Source organism: Rhagoletis pomonella, unplaced genomic scaffold (assembly GCF_013731165.1).
Source record: "Rhagoletis pomonella isolate Grant_MI unplaced genomic scaffold, Rhpom_1.0 Rhpom_scaffold_00004, whole genome shotgun sequence".
NCBI classification, from domain to species: Eukaryota; Metazoa; Arthropoda; class Insecta; order Diptera; family Tephritidae; genus Rhagoletis; species Rhagoletis pomonella.
This window is the reverse complement of record NW_023458558.1, coordinates 53,982,009-54,009,882: the sequence shown is the minus strand read 5'-3', so window position 1 is coordinate 54,009,882 and position 27,874 is coordinate 53,982,009. Positions and strand designations below refer to the sequence as shown.

General features: G+C 34.2%; 1 protein-coding gene across 2 annotated transcripts; it reads left to right on the top strand.

The window, feature by feature from the left end:
• Positions 1–948: 948 nt before the first annotated feature.
• Positions 949–12,993, top strand: LOC118737792 (high-affinity choline transporter 1). 2 transcript variants are annotated; one of them, XM_036468553.1, is made up of 9 exons: positions 949–1,813; positions 6,701–7,047; positions 7,180–7,287; positions 7,375–7,530; positions 7,615–8,043; positions 9,013–9,334; positions 9,401–9,673; positions 9,737–9,848; positions 12,194–12,993. In XM_036468553.1, the coding sequence occupies exons 2-9, from the start codon at positions 6,882–6,884 to the stop codon at positions 12,506–12,508; spliced, it is 1,881 nt and encodes a 626-aa protein (XP_036324446.1). In that variant the 5' UTR covers positions 949–1,813; positions 6,701–6,881; the 3' UTR covers positions 12,509–12,993. The 2 variants fall into 2 exon arrangements, with proteins under 2 accessions (XP_036324446.1, XP_036324445.1); XM_036468552.1 differs by lacking the exon at positions 12,194–12,993 and having other exon boundaries at positions 9,737–11,232.
• Positions 12,994–27,874: the final 14,881 nt, after the last annotated feature.

The following is a 27,874-nucleotide window of genomic DNA, read 5'->3' as shown; positions in this document are numbered from 1 at the left end:
GTATTCAAATTGTAATTGTAAAACATTGGCACGGAGTGCTTGTAAATCAGCTTATTCTCTAAAAAGTATTCAAAACAAACAAGTCTACTGAGAAGGACTGGGAATTTTTCCTGGGGAGTTGTTGAAATTTTTCACATTCACATTTTGTTCATTCTACAAAAAAAAAAAATCATACCAAAATAATTCCTAAATTTTGTGCAAAGCTCACGAAAATTCAGCAAAATTTTCAACTTTTTAATCAGATTTTTTAGAATTTTTTTGAGTATGCAGATTTGTAGCCCAATCAATTTCATGATAATAAAGTGCAAGTTTTAGCTAGGAATGACCGTTGATTTTTGGCAATATTTTTTTCATGCAGTCTCTTCCATACAAACAAGTTTTTTCGAAAATTCTTTATATGGAAAAAATGCAAAACACCATTTTTTTACTAGAATTTAGAGGTCTCAAAACTGCATACTCAAAAAAATTCTAAAAAATCTGATTATAAAGTTGAAAATTTTGATGAAAATTTGCAGAAAATTTCGCGAGTTTTGCACAAAGTTTAGGAATTATATTTTTATGTTTTTTGTTGTTGAATGAACAATATTTTTATACAAAATTGGCGGAAAAATATTAGAAAAAAAATTGTTGCATATATTGCGAATAATTTGCTGTGCTAATACTTTCTTCCGGCAGTGTACATATGTATATACATATGTATGTGTTTTTTTTTATACAAATTTAGTTACACTTCCAACGTTTCCACGCTACTGTACATACATATGTTTACATATGTTCCCCTCCATTCCAATCGTTCACAAATTTCGACCACTTCCACAAATGAATCAGGGGCTCTGTCTATCACGAATGCACACATAGAAAATGCATTGTACAATAAAATGCCGTCACAGGAAATTTTCCAGGCGTAGGCAATCAGTTACAAATTTGCCACCGATACGTACGCACGGACTTAAGCGCCGGTTTGTGATGACCGCTATAAAATAAAAAAATAAAAAAAATACATACAGTTCTGAGCTAATTTTGAATTAAAAAAAAAAATTTGTAAAATACTCAAAAATTATTAAAAAAAAATCATCATGTTGAAGTGCCAGTGCACTCACATATTAGACGGATGTTAAGCAAAAGCCGTTAGAGTAGTCGAGCGCCAATCAAAGCATACATTTAGGCGTACTTACCTGATCCCCACAACTGCTCACCTACCTGTCAATGAGTGTTGTCAGCCAAGTGGCGGACACTGAAAAGAGCGTTAAATATTTTTGGCTGTGTATTTTGCAGTGTGTGTGTGTGCTAATGCAGTGCGTAGATGGTTGGTGTTGATTTTCGGTTTGCGATCGTCAATTTATTCTATTGGCAATTAATAGGCGCACAAGCTCTAAAATAGTGGAAACGAGAAAAAATCGTTAAACTTGAATCGAACATTATATAACGCGGACGAAAATTAAAACTTACTTCAACTCGATTTATAGAAAACGAACGAACGAATATCCAACGTTTTGATGCGAGCGTTTCGTGAATCGAGAATTGTTCGAGCACATGTGCGGGCTACATTTTAAAACGCGAAATAGTCCGTCTCAAAAGACGTCCCTACGCTGGGGCGATAGCTGCTGTCTACTATAAATGAAAATTTTGTGTGCGCGGCTTTTACTTACAAAAAAAAAAAATAATCCAAAAAATTCATATCTCCAGCGACAAAGCAGTAATTATATAAGTGGCTGAAACGTCTCACGTCCAGTCTTAACTCCAGTAAAATCGTCAAATTTAAAAAATCAAAGTAGCAGACATCGAACAAATTTGAAGCGTTTAAGCTCGAAAGGTGTGAAACAGTTATTGAGTAAAATTTATGTATGTGTGTGTGTATGTGCATATTTTCTAGATTAAAAATAAGCATATTCTTTCAAAACTGAAGAAAGTTTCGTAACTTTTGCTAAGCTGTAAAAAATTTTACGTAAAATTTTCTTATATATGTACATACATATGTATTTATATATACCTAAGTAGTCATATACAAAGTTCGCAGTTTTTCAGATTTGGATTTTATTGCATTTCGATTTTCGTATTGCATAATGTTTTTTTTTTTAATACAACGCAAATTGTTTTGAGTCAGTTGTTATCTGTAGAAGTCTTTTGAATCATTAATCAGAAAAGCAAACAATGCACACGAAGGAACTTCTACTTACGTGCATATGTATGTATGTGTGTATGTATCTCATCTGTGTGCTTTGTTCTTTTTTAAGTTTGGCTACCTCCTTTAGCCGTGTCTACATCTCTGGTGCTCTTTTTCTCTCTCTATTCACGCACCTCGTTCGACCTCTTCCTGTCGTCACTTTCCAGCCGTGCTCCATTGCCTATAAGTATGCTTTTGAAAAAATGAGTATGTGCTGTGTTTAGTTTTATTTTTGTTTGTTTGCCGCTCCAAATTTCCAGTAAAAAGTATTTGTGAATGAATTGGCTCGATTTATTTGAGCATGCGTGTGTCTTTTCCGCTCTCGTTTTTTGTACGTTTGCAGGTGAAATGTGGGAAAAGTTTTATGGATGGCATTGGAAATGCTTGTAAACTTGTTTGTTTGAATATAACGGTAGGTAGAGTAAAATGCGAAAATGGACCGAGTTTCTCCTTTAATTTGTAATAGGTGTCGAGAGACGTCTGCAGTTTTATGCCTCCTCTGAGCACTGATGCTTTTTTTTTTTTTGTTTTTTTAATGAAAAGCTTTTTCATGGCAAAATCAGGCCGAAGGTTTGCTACTGTTTGCGCTGGGGCGACCGCTTTAGAATGTTTTTATATATCTCTCGACCAGCAGTGGGATTCTCGCAAACGCTACGCTAAATTTTCGTCAAATTTAAATCACCAAAATATGCTCTTTGTCAATGGATTTGCGCCTAAAATTATGCCGCTAAGATTTGTCTGTATTTGTTAAATTGGTTGTGTATTTTTAAAGCGCCTAAAATTAAATCTTTGCAGCATAATTTAGGCCCAAATTTATTGGCAAATATGACAAGTGCACAGAATCGGGGGGTTTATCTAATTTTGCAATATTTTTACTCAATTTCGGAATGGCAGTACAAAATAACATGCTTTTTTAAATTGTCAATTGAAAATGATCTTCTCTGGTCGTTAAAAAATTCAAAAACTCCTTTCCACATCCGTAGATATTTTTTTATTATTATTATTTAAGAGAAAAATATTTAAATAAACTTAGTTCTGCTAGGGAGTACTTCGATAGATCTTCATTTTAGTTGCGGAGCCAGTAAATAATATATCTCTTATATAAGCAAATGTCGTATAGCCAGGGCCTCTGGCCAATATACTTAAAAGGTTTTTTTTTTTTAATATACGTGTTTGTGTTCACTGCCAGTTGAGTGCTCTTTCACAGTTGTCATAAATTTCCAAACTGTCTTTTAATGTCAAACATTTTTTTTGAAACTTTCTTATACCTACTATCAAACTACCAAATTTGCCTTAATGAGCGCCAAATCTATTCGGATTCTTCATGTATGTATATATTCTTGCATTGTATCAAGGCGAATTCGTACAAGGTGGTAGCACGATTATAAAAAAACAATGCGCCTTGTTTCACGAATCTATCGTTTCTTTTCCGCCGAAAATGTATGAAATCTTGCCAAATATGCAAAAATAGGCACGCAAGTCGGCAAGTCGAATATATGCAAAAATCAACAAAATCAACAAAATTGCAAAAAATATGCAAAATAAGCTTTTTAAAGCATATATTAGGAAAGATTCCGAATAAGGCGATTTGACAGACAAATTTTTAATTGAAAGTAACAATCGCCTGGTGTGAACGGCCTTTCAACTAATCGCTTCCAATGAAGTTGGGAAGGCAACCAACTTTTGATTCAACTAATCGCCTCTAAAATCACCTTAGGTAAAATCCCGAAGCTTTTGTCGGTGATAAGATTTTTGAGGCGTGATTCATGTATTTAATTTAGTTAGGGAAACCTAAGGGGAAGGAAATAATTGGCGAAAATTATCCGAAATAAAGTTCTGCAATTGATTGAATGGCCTATACCATCTAATTACATATAAATAAATGAACACTTGCCCCATGATTCAAGTAAATTGATTCACGTTCATACCTTTATAAAGTAACGTTTTTCAAAAGAATACTAATCTGTCGAATTCAGGTGATCTCAATCTTATACTGACCCCTAAGCGTACGGGAAGTTATATGAAACTTAAAATTCTTAAAATTTTTGTCACCCGACCTATTTATACTAAATAGACATTAACCAAGTAAATTGGGGCGTATGCATGAAACCTAATCAAATGCTTATTCCTAAAATTTCAGACCTTTTACTCAATTTGTTCACATAAATTCAAGTGAAAGGTATGAAATTTTAAGAAAAAGCAATTGCTCAGTTTTTATGCATACGAAGGCCCATTGAATATTTAGATTTTGGGATCATTTTGTTTCACATAGTATAGTATATAAAGAATTTATGCCAATTTTAACTAAATTTTTATAATACCTGATGAAAAAGAGTTTTTAAGTGGTTTATAACTAGACTGCGGATATTTATGCAGAAAACGAAGCCAAAAAATATGTGCCACATAACTATAAACAAAATGTATATATGTAGATTTCAAAAAATTCCCACATTTTGCTTATAGTTTTTATATGCAGTTAAGTGGTAAATGTTTTTAGGCTTCGCTTTCGGCATAACCCCTCTATTCTAACAAAGTCTCAAAACTCAGCGCATCACTATTGTGATTTCTACTCCGCTTCAAAGTATGCTGCTATGACAAATATGCCGCTATAAAAAAATATGTTTAAATTTGCGTGCATTTCTTTAGTACTTAAAATCTAATTTTTGTAGCATATTTTCGAGCGCAGTAGAAATCACATTAATCATGCGCTGAGTTTTGTTACTTTGTTAGAATAGGGGTGTAAACATTCGCAGTCTATTTATAACGAATTAAAAGTTTTACTGTAACGCCTGCAGTTAGCCTACGACAAATACAGTATCCAGGATGCACCACGTGGAGGCTGCAGGGCTATATTTGGACTTATTTTTGACTTCTTTTCATTTCTTAAATTTTGTGTATTTAATTTATTTTTATTTGTGTGTGTATGTATATTTTTTAGGTATTTCTTCTTTGTCTGTAAGTTCCACATCGAGGAGTACGTTTACATTCTAGCTTGAAATTAAGGGGATTTGTCGAAACCGTTGCTCTATAAAAAACATCTGACCAGTTCGCAGATCTACTAAATTTTCTGCTGGGTGGAAGTCTGTCATTTTTATAGTCTTTATTTCATTCTTCAGTGCTACTGGCAGAGGACTGTACCTTATTCACTCACTGCCGTGTACTAGAATGTTGCGGATTATTTGGATACTATTCATAGGTTTTGATGTAGATTTCAGCAGCACCGATGGGAAACGCTTTAAAACGGTTAATGGTACATGGTAAACATTTTAAAATAATTTTGATGTTTCTGAGCAGTTGCCTATCAAGACCAAAGCACTCTGCAAACAAAGCGGGATTCTTTAGTGCTCTTTGCCATTGTTTGATAAGAAGCTAACTCAAAACAAGGGGCAGGGAAACAACTCCAACCCCTCCCCTATAGACGGACCTGCGGGCGCTATTTTGATATGCTTTGCAGAAAGCACCCCACACCACTGTCCATATTTAAATCGACAATATAGAGAGAGATGGAATTAGCCTTTCTCAAATTTATTTCACGCGTCCTTTTCGCCATCAAAACGCCCGAGCGTCTTTATTCGTGTCTAGTGACGATATTATTATTATTACGTCAGAGATACCCGCGCTGCGAACTAAGAAGATATACGTGTTGTGCTAAATCCTAATTGTAATCCCTCCAAACTTATGCTATTTAAAAAGCTCAGCACTTTGAATGATGCCATGTTCCCAAGTTTAGATGGAGAAGACAATCGTTCTCCAAGGTGTATCAATCTACGATTCATGCTTCTTGGACAGGCACATAGAATGTAATCTGGGGTTTCTTTCACCAGCCCGCAAAACCTACAGTCATTCTCTATAGAAAGGCCCATTTAATTCAAACGGTTGCAATGTGCTGTCAGGTAGCCAATAAGAGTTCTAAGTTCAATATGTCTTTCGGAGTTCCTCCTGGAAAGAGTTATGAATCTCTTTGATTGACTTATTCCCTTTGACTTTCGCCAGTGGGCAGCAATTTGAGATTATTCCCAGCTAACTCCTAAGTGGGTCTGCAGCGTATCCTTTAGCACAAGACCAAAAATTATTCTTAAATAGTCGTGTACTTATCCCAAAATGATCCTGAACAGGCCCGGAAACGGTCCCGAACTAGTCCCGAAATGGTAATAAATGGTCTTGAAATATCCCTGAACTAGTCAAGAAATGTTCATTTATACCACAAGAAGCAATTACCTTATTTTTTTTTGCTGGATTACTAAAATAAATAGATGGGATAGCGAGAAAGAGAAAAGAAAATTTCTGTAGAAGAATAGATAATGTTGAGTTATATCATAGTTTAGCAGAAGTAAGTTACATAATCGCACAGAATTTGCGCTACGGGCGGGATCTAAGACAAAACAGAACGTCCTCAAATTCGAAATTTCGTCTGTTTTCTCAATAAATATATAATACATTCTACCAATTATATATATTATATATTATTTTATGTTATTCTAAAATATTGTACATATATGCATATATTTTGCACTTTCATAATTTCTTTTCAATTAGCTTCCTTTTCAGTCATGTCAATCGCAATGGCAGCTAAATAAAACAAAAGCGGACTTGAGCTCGGACAAGGTCAATACTCAGTCATACAAGAGATCAATACTCCAACTGAATTAAAACATTCCGATTGATATAATAATTTTGTGATTGTACACGTTTCAAGGAACCGCAACCTACTGCAAAAATGATTAACATCGCTGGTGTTGTGAGCATTGTGCTCTTCTATCTGCTAATCCTAATCGTTGGCATATGGGCGGGACGTAAGAAGGCGGCCGGCAATGATTCCGAAGAGGAGGTGATGCTAGCAGGACGTTCCATTGGCCTTTTTGTTGGCATATTCACAATGACCGGTGAGTGGAGTGGGCGACGTTCAAGAGCTTACGGTTAATTAGAATTGGGTTGATGCCTAACGGATGCCTAGCTGCCGTGTGATGAAACAATTACTGATATTGCTATTATGTTTCTTCCTTCCTTCTGCACAGCAACTTGGGTTGGTGGTGGCTATATAAACGGTACAGCGGAAGCTATTTACACGTCGGGACTGGTATGGTGTCAGGCGCCGTTTGGTTATGCTTTAAGCTTAGTTTTCGGTAAGTTCACACAATGCAGATGTCATGTATGTACTCTCAATACCTTTGCTTGTGTATGTGTAAACCTCGCAATTAATTTCCTTTCAGGTGGTATTTTCTTTGCTAACCCCATGCGTAAGCAAGGTTACATCACAATGTTGGATCCGCTACAGGACTCTTTTGGTGAACGCATGGGTGGTTTACTTTTCTTGCCAGCACTTTGTGGTGAGGTATTCTGGGCTGCAGGAATTCTAGCTGCTTTAGGTATGAGTACTCCACAATATAAATGATTTTACTGTCTTAATTGAACCTAAGCAAATGTTGTATGCACATATTTAATTTTTGCAGGCGCCACATTGTCCGTCATCATTGACATGGACCATGGCACTTCGGTGATACTTTCCTCCTGCATTGCTATTTTCTATACGCTTTTCGGTGGCTTGTATTCGGTAGCCTATACCGATGTCATACAATTGTTTTGCATCTTTATTGGACTATGGATGTGCATACCCTTTGCATGGGCCAATGATCATGTGAAAAGTTTGTCTTCGATGGAGGTCGATTGGATCGGTCATGTAGATCCGCAAAAGCAGTGGTTCTACATAGACTATGGCCTGTTGCTGGTCTTTGGCGGTATACCATGGCAGGTGTATTTCCAACGTGTATTATCCAGTAAGACAGCTGGTCGCGCTCAGCTGTTGTCCTATGTTGCGGCGGCAGGTTGCATCCTAATGGCAATTCCACCGGTACTCATTGGCGCTATTGCAAAAGCCACAGGTAAAGACGATGCGGGTTTGTTTTACTAATTGTAAGTTGTGAGGTTTGAAATTCGGAAGTGGACTGAAACGATTAATTTGAATCGAAATTAATAACATGAGCATATGAGCATGCAGCTGGGAAAACTGTAAAGTCACATTGGGTAGGTTCAGAAGGCGCAGGAGTTGAGCGCAACCGTTGCTAAAAAATCAGTGATCGCTATGCGTCTTCTGAATATTACGATCATCTATCACGCAACTGTTCAGTTGACCAGAAGTCAACAACAACAACGTGATCAGAATGTGCAATCGCAACAGTTACTGAGCTGTTGCGCCTTCTGAACGTGCCCATTTTAATAAAAATTTTCAATTTATAAACCAGTTAAAGTCTTATTTAGTTTTTATGAATTTGGGTGTTCAGGCCTTGTACTTCTTTGAGCTATGAAATAGTTGGTCACATTACTCTACTGTCAGATTTGTCTCATTACACTTTGCATCTGTTACTTTTTTTATTATATGTACATGCTCGAGTATCCAAGTACTATTTCCATAAGTACGAAGGAATACCCTCTGAACGCCGTAGGTACTGGGAGGCGGTGGGGAGCCATTGATACACCAAGCTTTTTGGCTACCCTTTAAATAGATCGGACGTTATTCAATTCAACCAAAATGACATTAGGCTACCCTTCAGGTATCTAACAGGCTACAACCAACTACATACGTTTCCATATGTACCGAATAGGTGTTATCGTAGAGTCGGAATCATGGTTGTGCCTAGAGGACAAGGAAACTTTCGAAAGCATTCTATATGACTGTCCAGCTTTGGTTAGACAAAGATAAACTTACTTCAAAGCTCCATTGGTCAAAACCTTGGAATTAACGAATTCGACTACCAATACTCTTTTAGGATTCATTAGGATAGCACACACTTATACGCACACACATGTACCAACATACATATCTCATAACTCATTTCTCTTTTTACCTTTAGCGTGGAATGAAACCGACTACACTGGCCCCTATCCATTGACTGTCGATCAGACTAGCATGATTCTACCCATGGTATTACAGTATCTCACACCGGACTTTGTATCATTCTTTGGCCTGGGCGCCGTCTCCGCAGCTGTCATGTCTTCGGCTGACTCTTCTGTACTCTCGGCCGCCTCGATGTTTGCACGCAATGTTTACAAGTTGATTTTCCGTCAGAAAGCATCCGAAATGGAAATTATTTGGGTAATGCGTGTTGCAATTATAATTGTGGGCATACTTGCAACTATAATGGCGCTCACAATTCCCTCCATTTATGGGCTTTGGTAAGTAAATATGTAGTTAATAAAATTGTAATAAGAATTATACATATTTTCATAATTTAATTGCAGGTCCATGTGCTCCGATTTGGTGTATGTTATATTATTTCCACAGCTTTTGATGGTCGTACATTTCAAGAAACACTGCAACACTTATGGCAGTCTTTCTGCCTACATAGTGGCTCTGCTTATTCGTTTATCGGGCGGCGAGGCATTGCTCGGTCTACCGGCTCTTATTCATTTCCCCGGCTATGATGAGGAGTCACAAACTCAGTTATTCCCCTTCCGCACCACGGCCATGATAATGAGTCTGATAACACTGATAGGAGTCTCTTGGTGGACAAAGTAGGCATACAGATTTGAGAGAGGCTCGAAATATTTAATGCAGAAATTAAATTTTTTTTTCAGAATGATTTTCGAATCGGGTAAACTACCACCGAGTTACGACTATTTCCGTTGTGTAGTGAATATTCCTGAAGATGTACAAAGAGTGGGAGAGCCGTCAGAAGCTGGGGAGCAGGTAAGTGTTGAAAGCATTTCGGTCGAGCGTTTCGTTTTCCAATGCCAACGAATGACAGCGCGCGCTATACCCAAATCAATGCGGTGTAAATTTTGCAGTTTTCTCATTTCCTCTCGTTTTTATTCTTGTTTCCCCTTTCACTTTGTTGTCTTCTCCCTTTCTTTTCGTGAAATTTCATTTGCTCAGCGCTTGAAGAAGCCCTGTTGGCTACCTGCACTCGGCAGTCGGCACCCGGCACCCGGCAACTTTTCATGTCGAGGTGTTCGCCTAGCGCTCTGCCCAAGAAGAGTGTATGTTACCCTACCATGCCAAAACGGATGACCTTGAAAAATCAGCTTTATTTGGAAGTACTTCAGGCCTAACGATAAAGAGAAGTCGGACATTACCTGACCACTTTCGATCATACCATATGCAAGTTTAGAGCTCTGATTATCGCTGTTAGAGTAAAAATTTTAGTAGAAAGTTGAACAAACCTCCTTCAACTCTACAAACTTGGACCCAGCCGTGAATATGTTTATTGAACTTCTCTGTTCCAGAAACTGCCACACTCATATTCACTCCTTAAAGGGAGGTGAGTAGAATATATTCCAGTTGGAGCCTGCATGGGTTTGCACGTTCCATTTCTTCAGATGTGAAGTGGAACTTTGCAAAGACGGTTAAGTGCCTATACTTCGGGTAAAAGGAGAACCCAAGAATAGTTATGCCCTGGTGCGTGCCGCTGATTACAACAAGGCCAGGCCTTTGCACGCGCTTTAACTTTTTAACTAATGTAGACTTTTTTACGTTCTGACTATGGTTTCAAAGCGACAATAGATTACCGTTGTAGCGAACCTCTGCTCAATGCAATTTCCTCGGTCGCCAATATTTGCTTTCTGAAACAATTTCCTGCCCACGTCTAAATACTTGACCAGAGAGCACAAGTGAAACGCCATCCATGAAGGAAAATGAGCAGCAAACAATTTGTATTCCCCTGATGAACTAGACGAACTCAGTATTGTCGGGATTAACAGCACCGACCAATTTGCGACTTATGTGTTTAAGTGCCCCTGGCCAAGAATATATAGAAACTTTCAGCATAGCCGATAGCCCGACAGCCTCCCCTTTCCAGGTCATTCAGGACGTCATTGTTAATGACGGCCGAGAGAAAGGGTGAGAGAATGCCCCTTGCAGAGTATTTCTACTTTCTCTACACTGGACGGAGGCACAGCCAAATCCGTTACGACCGTGCTGTCCTAGAGCATGCGGGAAATATTCAAGTTAAATTCTCTCTCAGTCGATCCTCAGGAATTCTGTTTCTTATTTACTAGTCAGTCAGTCTACTGAGGGTATTTAATAGGATCGGTCTGAAATATTTCGGATACGCAATCGAAAAATTCTTTTTCTCTTTTATGCCTGAGCAAAAAAATGCTTTTGTACTTGTTGCAATTATAAAATGTGTTGTGTTCAAATTGGTGGGACACAATGAGTGACGTTGTGTTACCATTGGCGGAAGCCATTTGTTTCTCTTCCTCTTAAAATCTTAAAAGTCTTTGTCTCTGCAGCTACGACAAAAGTCGTGGTTGGGGATCCCAACCTCCGGTGATTACCCCGACTACTAATCTGATGCCGTTTTCTTTTCTGCCAAAAAGTGTTACCTTCTCATTGCCTTCTACGCACAGAAGCCCCCTATTGTAATTACCTCATTGATGAGGTAAGTCTTTAAACCCTATTTGCCGGAGTAGAATTGACTTCGGATATTTTTGTCCCTCTATTTACCAGCTCGCCGGCTATGATTAGAGGAATTTTATATCTCTTCGTGAATAGTACCATGTCGGTCTTAGTAGGACAGACGCTAAGCCCATATTCATTAGACTAAATGTTTACAAGACTATTAGCATTTTATAATATCTCACTCAGGACCTGCAGATGCTTGCCCGTTCCTACGATTGTAATGTCATCAGCATACGCGATGACTTGGCAACTAGTGTCATTTAGCAGACTGGAGGGGAGAGAACATCTCCTTGGAAAGTGCCTGTGGTCACGTTTTTAGTTATGAAACCGTTTTTTAGTCCTGAAATAATAGAACTCTCTTCGAGAAGCAGGCCAACAAAATACCGCAGTCGCCGTTGCACCTCCAGCTCCTTTCCAACCATAAATACTTATGGGTTTTTCAAATATCTCGGCACCTCGCCACCTGGTTTCAAGTGTCTAACTCATCGGAAAGTTGGTTGAAAATTGGATGTAAATTTTGATTACACACAGGTTAAACTTAAAAAGCTTGTAATAAATATTTCTAAATTTAATACGCGATAAAATAATATCCAATAAATAGATAATTGATATAAAATATTTTATACTTAATTCAGCTTTCTGTTATGGCTGGTCCATTGGCACGTTCCTATGGTGCCGCCACTATGGCCGGCAAAGATGAGCGTAACGGTCGCATTAATCCGGCGCTAGAGTCCGACGATGACCTGCCCGTTGCCGAGGCTAAACGCATGAATCAGCAGACAGCGCAGGCGCAAGTGCAGAAGATGTTGAGCAAAGCGACGGGTAAAGGTGGCAGCGGCAGTGACAGCAGCAGTGGGGGAGGTGGTAGCGGTGGTGGCGGTGGTGGCGGCGGTGGCGTCGGACAAGGTATGGCTGTGCCAACTGCTGAGCATGATAATACTGCCTTTTAAGCACATGCAAACTAACATACACACACACACACATACATACATACATAAAAATTAGGCGAACTCAAAATTATAATTATGTAATACATGTTAATGTAGTAAGCAAAATGTTGTAAAAGTATTTTAAAATTCGAAAACTCTTCATAATTGAGTTTAAGTTTAAACACAGAAACATGTATGAAAATTAAGAATATTAGAGAAAGTGCTACGGGTAACCAACTACAACAACATACATACATACGTATGCTACAGACATTAACATCTCTGCACACATATCCATACAAATGTAATAAACTTAAAGGAATGCTCGCCAAGCAGTTGGATAAGTATCTATGTAGAACTAAAGGCAATTATGTAATTATGCTTATGAAAAAAATACATATCAACGCATGCAGAAGTATGCAAACAAACCAACAGAGAAACTAAATTTAATATACATACATACATACGTATACTATGTATGGTTAAAAACTATTTTTGTCTAGTGTTACCAGTGTTGCATATTTGTTTTTTAGTTTTATGTGCTTTTCAGCAAACAAAAATTAAGCAAAAAAAAACAACTATTGTAATAACTTTTAAAGTAAACTATTTAATGTTGAACACTAAATTTAAAAATAGCATTAAGTTACGGAAAAGTCTAAATAAAACGAAAGTTAAATCTATCTACGTTCAAACTACATACATATGCGCTTGCTTGCAACAATTTCTTTTTTTTTTGTTTTTAGTTGATGCGAGTAATCTTGCGCATAAACACACACGCACTAGTCGCACTTGTTATTGTTGGCTTAAATTATCAAACACTTTTTGGTAAATATCTACTACGTATGTGCATTAGGGTGGTTAAAAAATGCAGGTGAAAAAGTAAAGCCGAAATTTTTATGGTCTCACCCCCTACCCATAATTTTTTATTTTGAAAAAAAAAAAAAAAAATATTTTTCTATCGGAAAACTCTGTTTATCTGCAGAAAATTCCCAGTAATAATACCCAATTATTTATTTAACCATTTTTTCATCGCAACTATAATATGTAGGTGCCCAAAAACCCACAAAAACCCCGAAAAATGCAAAAGGGCGACCAATAAAAAATCGTTAGTATTAAAAAGTGGTTGAATAAATAATTGGGTATTATTATTGAAAGTCTTCTGAAGAGAACCACAGTTTTCCTATCGAAAAATAATGATTTCAAGAATTCTATACCATTTCTACGAAAAGTTATTTTTTTCCCCCATATAAAAACACCTGGAAAACTTTGAGCGCGTTGAGCGACCTCTAAATATTTTTTGATTTCAAAATAAAAAATAGGGGTGCACTTTTTTCGATATAGAGCAATCCCAGCGGGTGAGAGTCTTATAATCTCAACTTAACTGTTTTTGGACCACCCTAATGTACATACCTACATACATATGTACTTAAACCACTAACTATACTTTTTCGTGTGTGCTTTATTGAGTGTAACAAAGTAGAGGGAATTGTTGTGAAGGATATTCTAAGTTCTCAGGTGTTGTATATAAAAACATACTTACATACTTATGAAAATTAGTTGTTATTATATGAAATACATGATATTTGTTGCACTAGCTTAACTATTATATATGCATGTATATACATATCTGCATGTACATATTTTAAAATTAAATTTCACATCTATGTCAACTGTTACTTACATTGCTCTAAAAAGTGGAAAATATCTTCAATATGTTATTAAAATTGTAATCAAATTTTATTTGATCTCAAAATAGAGTCAAACATACATACATACCATATGTACATAAATACTTAGTTTATGCATCAATTCATGCAGAGGTTTTAAAAACGAAAGTTAGAATAATAGAAATTTATATATACAAACATATCAGTAAACACATGTTTCTATGTTAATTATAATTAATATCAATGTAGCTCATAATAGCCTAGGGATAGTTTGAAACAAAAATTTAAAAATCATAAGCAGTGTACCCGTTTCTTTAAAGTTTATCAGGAGTTCAAAATTTGCATACTTGCAAGAATTAAAATTTTCAAAACACAAGCAATCTATTTACCATATCTCCTTCTTGTAGGACTGTCAAGACCAGTGTGACCGCGGGCTTGTGAAAAATTGTAGCAGAGAAGAGACTTAAGATGTATCAATATTTATCAATTTTTATCAATTTTAGGTATCAAAGTACCAATATGGAATAAAACCAATAATTCGAAAACATTATGCATTCCACCATTGGCAAAGTGAAGCGATTTATTCTATTTATTTTGATCAAATTTAGACCAGAAAAAATGATATCAACGTTTTAATTTTAGTATTTTTTTTTTTAATTTGATCACCATATTGCATCCGACATTTTGAATTAAAAAAAAAAAATTAACTTAAAATTTCATAGTCAGTGACCCCAAAAACTCCCGAGTGCCGGGTTTCGAACCAATCCAATCATTTTTTAAACAATTTATGGCCATTTTGGATCTGTCATTTTGAATTTTGAAAAATTGACTTGGATAAAATAATAACATCACTTCTTGTAACCGCAATTCTAACCACCGGTTTCACCAACTCTAGTTAACACTAATCCCCAGTTAAACATGGTTAAAAGGTGTTCGGCACCAGGCGATTTTGCGTTAAACTCCCCCAGGGTCGCGCGAAAAAAAAGTCGAATGACCAAATGTTGGCTGGCGACCAACTTTGTTGAAATCGATTAGTTGAAAGGCCATTCAACCAAAAGTAGAATGCAAAGTTTGATCAATGCAAACGCCTTTTTATGGCGTATATTTCGATATTTTTTTATATTTTGATATTTTCAGCCATTTCATTTTTTCGAGTCCGCTTTGAGGGGGTTAAGATTTTTTAAATTAAATCAATTTAACAGCCGGTTGCACTAGCAATTTTAAATTTCTATCTTCTGTCATCATTTTTCACTTAAATTGCTTTCGTGAAATTGCCCATAAGTCTATATAATTATTTCAATTTAAATATGTACATATAAATAACAAATTTGAAAATCTAATTCAATTGCGGAAAAAATATACATAACAGAAAAAATGACATAAAAGGTGTCTTAGCGTGGTATGGTTAGGTGGCGTCGATATTTAAAGTCTGCGATTTTGTAGGACGTTGTAGCTAGTATTTGTAATCTATTTGCAACAATAATTTTTTTTTGTTCGATAATTTATCGCTTGGACTCGATATGTATCTATATGTATATTATGCAAATAATTGGCAAAAATTACTAATTTTGATAGACTTTTAATTTATAAATTCCCGTTAAGCGAATAAACTATTTCTTGGAAAATACTATCAGGACTGGCGTGTGTAGCTAAAAGGAAATCTAAAACGAGTTCAGTGTGCTTTGGTGAATAGATAAGCGTTGTTTTCTACAACAATAATACTTAAAAAATTGTTACCTTTTCGTCTATTTGAGTAGTTTATGTTTTATTTTATCCTGATAAAATATTTCTGTTTGAAATCGAGTTGACGATTAGTTGCAAAAGTTAGGATTTTAAATAATGGCGCAACAACTTTAGGTTAAGTGGTTAGAATAAATGTATTTTTTTTTTTTAATGAATTTTAAGTATTTATTCCTTAAAAGCTTTTCCTAAGATGTGTGAGTGTGAATAACGTTTACACATTTTATAACGTCCAAATGCTACAAAGTTCAAAGCAATAATTTTTATTGTTAAATTATCAGAAAAGTATTAATGCATTGCGACTATAAACTCTGTCATCTGTCCTTCCATTATATATGTCTGTGTGTATTCTTTTGAAACGCTTTACCGTCGCTCAACAAAAGCACCAAAAAAATATAAAAAGGAATTAAAGAACAACCTATCAATTTAGTAGAAAAATGACTTAACAAAAGTAAAGAAAATTGCTAAGTGTGCAAATGTGTGTATGTGCGTAAATGTAAAGGAAAATGTGTTAATAAATACATATAGAAAAAATACTACATAAATACCTAAATAATTATCTATTAAACGAATACATATCGTGAAGCCGAAAAGCTTAGGCAAATGTTTATAGCGACAGTAAGTCCAGAGAAAATATACTACGTATTTGAACTACAAAATTGCAAACGAATACATATCATTTTGATGTAACTGGTTAGAAGAAAATTAAATTTAAGTCCATGCTATACATACATATTATATACGAAAACAATTCGGATTAAACTTAAAAACTAACATGCGGTCCTACGGATACAGTATAACTAATGTTTCATGCAAGTAAACTAAATCAAAAAAAAATAAATAAATTAAATAAAAAAAATAATAAAAGCGGATTTATATTGCAATAGTGAATATTAAAGGCTGAAGTAGGAATGTGCGTTTGCAAAAGAAACACACTAAAACAAAATGAAATAGAATAAAATAGCCAAACACTAAGCGAGCGCACGGACGAGCAATACTTAGTTAAAATCATTAAAAATGCATAAATATCTAAAAAAAAATTAACCCTTCGGTTTGTGATGTGGCCTACGCAGGCCATTTCGATTTTCAAAGGTGTATATCTTATTTCTTTGTTAAGTCTTTTATAAGCGGCGACAATATACCATACCCGTCGACGAACTAAGAGTACATATGTGAATTCTAAAACCATTGCCGGCAAACGGATAAGGAAAAAACATCGTTTTTACACAAAAATTTCATAAAAATATTCTAAGTATGCAGTTTTACAGCCCATTCCGTTCTAATATAAGAAAGTTAAGGTTTGAAGTTGCTAAAAAATCTCGTTGATTTTTGGCAATTTTTTTACGCCATACAAAGTATGTTCGACAATTATTTTTTGTATGGATAAAATGAGCAAAACGTTCCACCGACAAGACGTAAACGGTGTAGAAACCAAAACCTACACTTGCAACGTCTGTCTAGCCGCAGAACCATGAACTACATAAATCGTTTTTATATTTTAAGTTTTAAATGTGAATTTTTCACAGCAATTAGTAAAAAAAAAATAAGAAAAAACGAATCAACTACATTTTATCTGTTCTCTTATAACTATCTATATACCAATTTTTGATTTGTACCACATTTAAAAATGTTTATAGACACAATTTCCTCAATATCCTCTACCCTAAATATATACTACGTCTAAATAGCATTTTCTCATTGGTGGCCTAGTCAGGACATTTCACACAACGAAGGGATAAAAAACTTTCACACAACGGACGGTTAAGAACGTTGATACATTTTATGTAAATACCTTCTTTTTTTTTGTTATCTATGTACATTTATTTTGCAATTTTTCTTGAGTTTCAAAATTAAAAACCGATTTCAATAACGAAAATCACACAACTCACAAAAAAGAGAGAGTGGTATTGAAAAAAAAATTTTAAATACTATATATGAATTTAGATAACTATGCTTGTGCATATCCCAAAATTTTATTATAAAACCCTGATTTTAAGTTGCAATGAGATTTATAAAGATTGTGTAGCCTCTTTAACAACTTTCTGTAGAAATATAGTAATAAAAATACTTTGCGCCTATACGTTTCACTAAGTGTTTGGCTGAACTTCTCCTCCGATTTGTGGTATGCATGTTGATGTTGGGGGGCCTAAAGTTTTATGCCAACTGCAAATGGCTCTAAGACCCCAGCAGACTATCTGTGTCAGTGGGGAAATATCCAAGCATTTTTAAAGCAGAGATCTACGCCATTTCTCTGAGACTTTATCTTACAAAGAAGCTACTGCAATTAGAGTATTCTAATTCTAGGCTGGTGATAATCAGAAGGCACCTCTTTCCCTTAAGGTTAAATTCACTTCAGTAAGAACGACCTTGCCGAACACATTGGTATTCGGCTGCTTTGTATAGCAGGTCACAAGGTAATAGAGGAGGATGAGCTATTGGATGGCTTAGGCAGGAAGGCAAAGGCCTTAATTCCCAAGGAAAGAGCTCAAGAAAAAGATTATAGGAATGAGGGAACAATACTGCCAACGCACCACAATCACCTCAGCCTGTAATATTTGGCGTGGTGGAATAGAAGTGGAATTTCAACTTCAAGTGGGCACAGATGATCATGATGCTACAGAAAAAAAAATTAAGAGGGTATGTGTATATTTGGAATTGTGCAAAAAAAATGTATGGTTCAACTTAGTGTTTAAGTTGTACTCTCACTTGTTTCTGTTAATATTTTAATTTTAAGTATTCCCAATTATAATAAAAAAAAAAAATTTTTTGAAATTATATATACAAAGTTAAAACCACCAACAGATCGGAGGGATCTGATTATTTATGCGAAAGAATCGCGTAAAATTACAGCGAATAATTTTCAAAATTAGAACCATCGCTTAAAAAGCTTAAGGAAAATACATACTGAATTAAGAAAATGATTTTACATTTTTAAGGAAATATGAATGTAAATATTTTTTTTTTTTAATTTTTTTCCAATGTTTCCAAGCAATTAAATCTGGAGATAATATTACTTAAGGCGTATCTCAATAGCATGCGTGTGTTTGCTAGCAAAATTTAAAATTCAAATTTTTATGACAGCAACTACATACATAGCAACGCTTGAAAATTTAAGGAAATTTTATGAATTTTGACTTCTTATTGTAAATGCCAAACGCAAGCATTCGGATGCGCATGGTATGGAGGTCAGCCTTTACATGTCATGCAGTTAAAATGTACGATATTTTATTTACAAACGGTATACCTGCAACTCCCAATTAATCAAAACTCTAAAAGAAACCATTCATAGTTTCCATGCGAATGTAGGCAAAAAAAAAACACAAAAAAGAGGTTAGAACTAGATGTTTTGCCGAAAAAAAAATGGCACTGGTCGTATATATGTACATATATATTTACTTATATAAGACCGTAATAAAAATGAAAAATAACATAACATTGTTCCAATCGATTTTTTTAACACTTAAGTTTAGTTATTTGCGAAGAAGAAGCGGATTCAATTATCGCGGTCCGGCTGAATGTCAAGGGCCCAGATAATAAATAAAACTAAAAAAGGTAAATATGACAAATTGTGGGGAAAAATTGAAACAATTGAGAAAAAAGAAGAAAAAATGTCCACAAATTAGTACGTTCAAAACTCGTTGGACCGCTCGAGTCGATTTTGTGAACTCTTTCGCAGCTCATCCTTCTGATATGAAGCTATTGAAATGTTTTTTCTGACTGCTGCATGCATAATACAGTGCAGGGTATTAAAACATACATGCTTTACATTCTCTTAAGTTACATTTTTTTTTGCACTGGTACAAATGGTTGTGCGAAGTTATGCGAAGTATTCATAATCAGACCATTAGGTTCCTTGCAGTGAAGGATCGAAAAAATGTGGAGTGGTAATCGTTTATATTTAAGCATAAGTCATCAATTTCATTGCTGGACGCATTGTAATGTTTTTTTTTTTTTTTGTCTGGATTGTGTCTTGTCAGCATTTTGAGTTGTCGGGATTTTGTCTTGTCTGAATAATGTGTTATCTGTATTTTATTTGGTCGGGATTTGGTTATGTCTGTCCTGTCTGGATTTTTAAAAATTGTCTGGATTATGTCTTGTCAGGACTGTGGAGTGCTCCCATAAGAATAATAAGTTTTTTTTAAGCCAGTTAAAGTTGAAAAACTGTTAGTTCAATTGTAATAAATATGGGTAATTAGTGATATATATACATATTTGGTCTAAGATCTTATAATTAAAAGCAAATAAAGCCTCAGAAAAATTCCGCAGATTTACTAAAAAAAATACATCTTGCCCGGCTCTCGATGGCCCTGACCTTGACTACATAATACGTAGACGTATCTATACTTTTGCGACGGTATACTATGTATCAGCGGCACAAATCGGATAAATAATAAAAAAAGAGTTATTTTTAAACCCCGACTAAGCTAAATATTTAAAGGCTGCCATAAAAAAGATTTAACACTTCTGAAATATTCTCATAGGAAGTGTTCAAAATCGATTGGAATATTTTGTTGTTATTTTTAAAACAACCATCCTAAATATACCTACATACATATCGCGGTTGTTTTCCCACTCTCACCTAATTCTAAAATAAACAAAAAAAAAAACTTTTTAACGTTACTTATTGTTATTTGTTTACAAGCATAGAAATAAAGTAAAGGGGAAAACACAAGATAAACCATTATACAAATAAGTCCAATAGTATTGTTAAACATGGAATCAAACTATTAGCTGACACCTGCATTATATCCTTAAATCTAAAGGACTATTCGACTCGTACATCAACTTATATATAAATGTATATAATATATATTATTGCATAACTATGTAAAGTAAGAGTGTATGTACATACGTCTATACATAAAAAGAATCCCGATACAAATACAAACATTTAAGGCAGCATTGATTTCATAGGTATAGAAGTTATAAATAATAAAATATAAATAGATACATACATACATTCAAAGCCACCCCTCCAGTACTGCTGGAGTCAATCGCTACTTTTGAACCGCTACTGCACCGACTCCTAGGTAAGTAGCTACTCTATTAACCCGTGGTAGTGCACATGGTAGTGCAGAGTCGAACCAGTCGTAAGCAGAATAGCGAAAAACTACGACAGAGGGCGCCCATAAATCACGCAAGTGACTACTTTAGTAACTCCAGGTAGTGCAGAGAGAGCCGATGGTTACTACCGCCTAGGACATTGCCTTGTAAAAGTAATCGATGAAATACACTGCAAGTAGTCGGTCGGTAATTGACGGTGTTTATCAGGGAGCTACCCATTCAGCAGTCCTGTAGTCACTCCCCCGTACTGCAGGGACAGTATAATAGAATAATCCATACACACATACATACATACACACATATAAAGTTGACTGCTTTTCGGAATTTACAAGTATCTAAATAGTAAAATAAAAGTAAAAATATTAGAGATCTTAAAAAGTTTAAAGCGCTAAGCAAATAAAGACGAAATAATAAATACGAAAAAATACGTAAGCAAAAATATATATGTCTGTTATATAAAAATTGTTCGCTGTTGTATAATTGAAATTGTTAAGAAAATAAGCGATTTTTTCAGTCCAGTTGTTTGAGATAGTTTCCGCATTGCATTCTAGTTGTATTTAAATTGGAAAAATTATACAAGAAACATGTTTTCAAAAATGTAAATGTATTTTTTATTATCTAATACACTGAGAAAAGAGTTTAGTTACGTCAACTAAATATGTTTTCCTCAACACATGATTTGGTTACAGTTACATTATTTGGTTTTATTAACCAAATCATGTGTTGAGAGAAATATATTTAGCTGACTTTTTTCTGGGTGTAATCTGTTAACACATTTTAAGAATTTTATATGATCAAATGATAACAAAAAAAGTTGAGCTGCGCAGTGGGAATCTTATGAAATGTGTACATTAGTGTGCGCTTCATTTTTCAATTTTTACCTAGAAAGCGAAATTCCCCATAAAAACGCGATTTTAACGACAAGACGCACTTCAGATGCGCGAATGTTACATAAATCTATGAAATTTTTCACAAAGTGGTAAAAGTTGACTATACTCGTAAACGGGTGGAAATATTAACACGTTTTAATAGTCCTTAATGCGATTTTGTAAGCTGCACTTAAATATGGACATAAGTATCTTTGATTGTAATTTTACAGGAAAAAAACTCTATAATTTTAAAAACTTGAAAAGGTTATATACAGATATATTTGAGATTGGGGCGCGCAAAAATACAATAAGTAACATTGAAATAAATTAGATTTTTTTCTGATGTATAAGCTATATTTTCCATTTTATGCAAAATTCCAAGAATTTTCACAGTTTTCAGGCTTCTGAGTCACGCTATTACGATATGTAATTTTAAAAATTCGATCAAAATGGCTTTAGCGGTTACTGGGCGAGTCAAGCAGAATATTTTGAGTATTTTTTGCAAAATATGTTCTTATGGCCAAACGAACGTTACTTTGTAGCTCAAGAAAAAAATGCCTCCATATAAATAAGACGCATCCTAATGTACGTACGATTTTTTTTCCAAATATCAAAAAGTGTTTTCATACATAGTTTTAGAAGGTACATGAGTTCCCTACGATATCCATGAGACAGTAAAAACGTTTTTTTTTTTTTTTTTTTTGAAGAGGGTACTTCATTTTCAGTATCGTTTCGAATTTTCTCAGATGGTTCTGATGGCCTTTCGTATGTCCCAAAAGACTAATGTAAACGCGTCTTTTCAAACATTTTCAGAGTTGAATCTAGCACAGTTCGAGATTGTTAGAAACTTAGCCTGAAAGACTAGAAAATGTAGTGCCGCGCTTGTAAACACCCAAGCCTTGACGCATCTAGGATCAAGCTGAAGGGGATCCATTTGATCTCTTGATCTGGAATTTCGGTCTGGAGTTTTCCGCCAAAAACAGATTTCTTTTAGCAGAAAGTTTGGAACCCCGCCTCTTTCCAACCTTCGTATTATACTCAAATTACATGAAAATGGATTTCTGATGCTTGTTCTCCGGAAGAGTACCGCTAGATATGCATTTGCATTTGCAGCTCTATTGAAGTTGCTGCTGCTTGAACAAATAAATTTAGAGTTAAGTCGGAGTTGCTTTCAGTATTGCCGTTTTTGGAAGAAAACTCTTGGTAAGTAAAATACAAATGGCTTTACTGATAGTTTTATGCACGATTACATCCAAGATGTTTGAATTCGTTGGATTATTACAACACTGTCACTCGAAGGGTGCAAGAACTGCTTTTTCTGATTTATGCCGAGGCTTCGTTACTACACCGGTTTTATACCAGTAGCAGGGTCCCTCTCATAACATCTGTGGCAGTATAGACGAACTTTCCTGTAACAATAAATACTTGGTCGTCTGCGTTACCAATGGCATCGTAACACTCTTATATGCAATTTGGCTAAGATGTCGACCTTCACGAAACACCAAATCTATGTCACGATGTTCTTGAACTTGGTTCAACTGAATCGCTCTGGAACGATGGAATTTTCAATAAGACTGTTTTGGGGACTCAGAGTACCCGAAGTTCAAAATCTGTTCTATTTTTAGCCGAAATTTTCGTATTTGTTTTATAAGGCTCTTCAATTTGAGTTGTATTCGATTTGCTAACGCTGTATTATTTTCGCAATTTATTTTGCTTAAACGGAAGAATATGAGAACGGATACGAACGCAAGTAGGAAGACGATCAGGAATACGAATGCGAATGCAAAGACGAATAACCTATATAATGTACCTATAACAAGTGTAAAAAGAAATGGTAATAATGCATTTCCCAAAAAAAAAAAAAAAATCTAAAATAGATGTTAATTTGTATGATAATCATTTGTATTTAAGTATTATTTAAATATCTAAATGTTAAAAATCCACACTATTTATCTATGTACGTGTGTGTAAAAGTATTACTCAACACAGATATGAATGTGAAGATGTGAAATCGCGCATAAATGAAAACTGAAAAACCACCAATAGTTATTTAAAGATTTTTTTTTTTAAAGTTGGTTGAATTAAAGTTAAAATATAAATACAAATAACTAAATGGATGTCCTTATTTGAGTTCCTACAAATAATATAAAAGCAAAAAATTTATTTGCATTGATATTTCTGAATTTTTACCAATTATTTCTTGTATATTTAGTTAAGAAAATATTTAGAAAACTTGAATTACCTAAACATTTAAGCATACATACACAAAATTATATTAATAACTTAGAAAATTTTAGACAAGAAGAGCAAATTAATTATTTGTGTTACATCACAAAAGCGGAAACATAAATACATATCAATGTTAAATATATAGACAAAAATTACAAGTAAATATATTATTTAAGTACCTATACATAGACAAATATATATACATATATAAAGATACAGAAAAATGTATTTAATAAACGCTAAAAAACAGTAAACATCATGTGTTTTATTTTCAAATATGGATAAAGAAATTTAATTTTAATTATCGCCAAAGGGGGCGTGATAGGTGGTAGTTATACATATGTAGTAATGCCATCCTCCAGACTTGAGCGATTCTTTCTCTTCTTGTTACACGGTGCATACTGAACGCATATTAATCATCATAATCAGTTGATTTTGGCTTAATATATATATTTAAGTGTTTTTTCGCAAATTTTTATATAGGAGGTATAGGAATAAAGGGGCTTTAATCATCTTTACAACGATATATATTTTTTAAAAATAAGTTCGAAAGTTTTTGAAACATAAGGCTTTTAATTTTTCGAAGATCTGAAATTTGACCCCTTATAGCACCTGTAATATAAGTTTGCAGAAAAAAGCTATATACTGTTTAAATAAGAGCAAAAGGTTTACCAGGTCTCTAGCTTTTCCTTTTTTAGTTGTTTACATAAAATAATTAAGAATAATTTTTTACCTAAGGCCCAATTTCGACCTTCGAAGGCCAATATCTCGATTTCGGAAACTAGCTTCGAAGAACGGAGAAGTTACTTTTCTAATTATGTCTCTCAAAAAAAGTTGGTTCCGTTCAATACCTAGCCAAGTGCTGTACAGTGTAATAATATGTAAAATTTTTATACTAAAACATTTATCTAAAGTAAAGAAAAATGGAGTTTTTTCGAAAAGGACCCGTTAGATTTTTTTGATTTTGGATTTAAACAGTTTGTAATTTCATTGTCTAATATATTCAGGTCAAACACCTATATGCAACAACCTTTCATTTACGGTTGATTCAGGCACACCGTTTGTCTATTGCAGGTGTTAGGGCATTCAATCTCGAAGCATTTTAACAATCCCGGGATTTGGGGATGCAAAAAATTCTAATCACGGGATCCTGGGATTTTTTCGAGATTTCGACTTCATTACATTTTACTTAGGTTCGCTTTTTGTAAGTAAAGTAAAATGAGAGATAACTCAACATAACTGTAAAAGTTTGTTTTTGCAATTGCTACAAAATTTTTCATTATTAAACAGTTCTTGCACAAAATGTTTGAATTTTTTTTGTAGCATCTTGAAATTTCCAAAAAAAAAAAAAAAACATTTTCCATGGGCACCATGGGCATATAAATACTCGTATATGTATGTACTTCATATGCACACATGCGTACACAAAGCCCTTGCACGGGTTGCACGATTTGCATAGCTATTCCATACGAAACTCGACTTTTACCGTGCAATCTGAGCACCGTGCAAGCGCTTTGCAAGACTCAGAGAATACCCCTATTTTTACTCAAACTGAAAGAGTGTTTATTAAATTTATTTGCATTTCTTCCTAAGGTCAGCTCTAATAAATCTCTATGTATTCATGTAGAGATAAAATAAAAAGCAAATAAAAATCAGAAAAATGAATAAAGAAATTATACAAGTTTACATAAATATACACTTGCAACATTCAACAAAGTCATGTTGGGGCGTAGCGTCGACTCGTCTTCGATTTTATTAATGGGAACTTAATTTGAACTTGACCGCTCCGGTTGCTCGTAATTACCGCTGCAGGCAATTACAAAAGGGCTTACCAACAGAGTTTAGCATGAAATAATAAAAACCAAGAGAAATTTATAGCCCCCTTGCACCATCCGCGTGTATTACAATACATATGTATGTACACACATACATATGTATGTATATGGGACCTAACGACTTTTGTGGCCATTGCTGCTGTTTGGGAAAATGCTTAGGAGCATTGCGGTTTTTAAAGATTATGACGCTTTATTGTTTTGTGGGCTGCTTTAACAATTTGTTATGGAAAAGTTTGCGATTTGTTGCAATGGAGTAAATATACCGAAAAATTTTGTTGCAACTTTAAATTGTTGTATTTGTTATGAGCTTGTTTTTGTTATATACTTATGTACATAATTACAATTTTTTTTTGTTAACTATAATTATTATACTGAGCATGAATTATGAATTTCGTTATACATTCGTATGTGTGTGCTTATGTACGTATTTTAAAGTTAAATAATAGACAAATTTGTTTGTGCGCTTCTTGTAGGCTCATTTACGGCTCAACTATGCCAGTTAGGTGACACACTTCGAAACAAACATGTATGTATGTATGTATATAGTTAATTGCATTTGACACTGATTCCCATGGTCTCCGTGGGATTTATATATTATTTTCTTGCAGTGCGCTGACTTTGTTACTGCATCTTCCTGCAATCTGATTTTGGTGATGGGAAATTTATGTCAAAGGTATTGGAATTTATGCCATTGTTTCAAAGTTGTCAACCTGCATGTGTTTAGGCACAAATGTGTTTATATATACGGGGTGTTCCATACCAAAACGGATGGGGTTCACACTGCATGTGTTTGATTTGTTTCAAATTTTTAGGGTTAATGCATAAACATAAATAATAAATAAATATGAAATTTTGAGCTTGATTAATACATTTTTAAAAATTTTACAACACAAAAACAAAAGTAAATCGATTTAATAGTTTTCCAAATATCTCGAGAACGGGGCGGGGAAAAAATTTGAAAAAAATCACATATATTTACACACATCGACATTCTCTATGAAAAAATATATGCAAATTTTTATTTCCTTGAAAAACTTTTCACATACCATTTTTTATAAAAAAAATAGTTTTTGAAAAAAGTCACAATGGTAGCTAGTAAGTATAGTATTATGGGGTGCAGTCTACAATAATTTGAGTTATGAATATGAGGTTGATTAAAATGAGTATATAACAAATTTACAAATTTACAATTTTTTTTTTAAATCTTGTTGAGTATGCTGTTTTGTAGCCCATTAAAATAAAGTGTAAGTTTAAGGCTACTGCAAAATTGCGTTGTTTTTTAATATGTATTACCTTCCTTTTATTAGCTCGGGATGTAACTATGTAATATTGATGCGCCTAAAAGATGCAGTTCTCAAGTTACATACCTGATGACAGTACGAATGGCAATTATAATCGGGAGGTTTTAGTTTTTTTAACTATAATTTTATTTTTTAGGCTGGCGGCTTTTTGCACTTTTTTCTTATGGAAGAAAACGCGCAAAATCGTTTTCAAAGAAAAAAACGTTTTGCAATCGCTTAAAACTTGCTAAAATTTAATGGGATACAAAACTGCATACCCAAAAAAATTCTAAAAAAAATTTTAAAAATTTGTAAATTTGTAATGTACTCATTTTACTCAACTTCGGTGTAAAAAGAAAAAAATCATAACTCAAATTATTGTAGAGTGCACCCCATAGTACTACACTTAAATATTGCGCAGTACTCAGAGCTACAATTGTGATTTTTTTAAATTTTTCTTTTTTTAGATGGCATATTTTCAAACACTAATGGCCTTATTCATAAAAAATAAAGTAGCTTTAAAATAGGTTTATAAATTGAAAAATGTATGAAAACGTCATTTTATAAAGCTCTTAAAATCTACTTTATTTTTTATGAATAAGGCCATAAGTTTTTATATCAAAAATTGTGTATGTGAAAAATTTTTCAAGAAAAAAAATTTAAAAAAAATTTCTTTTCATAGAGAACTTTCATGTGTGTATGT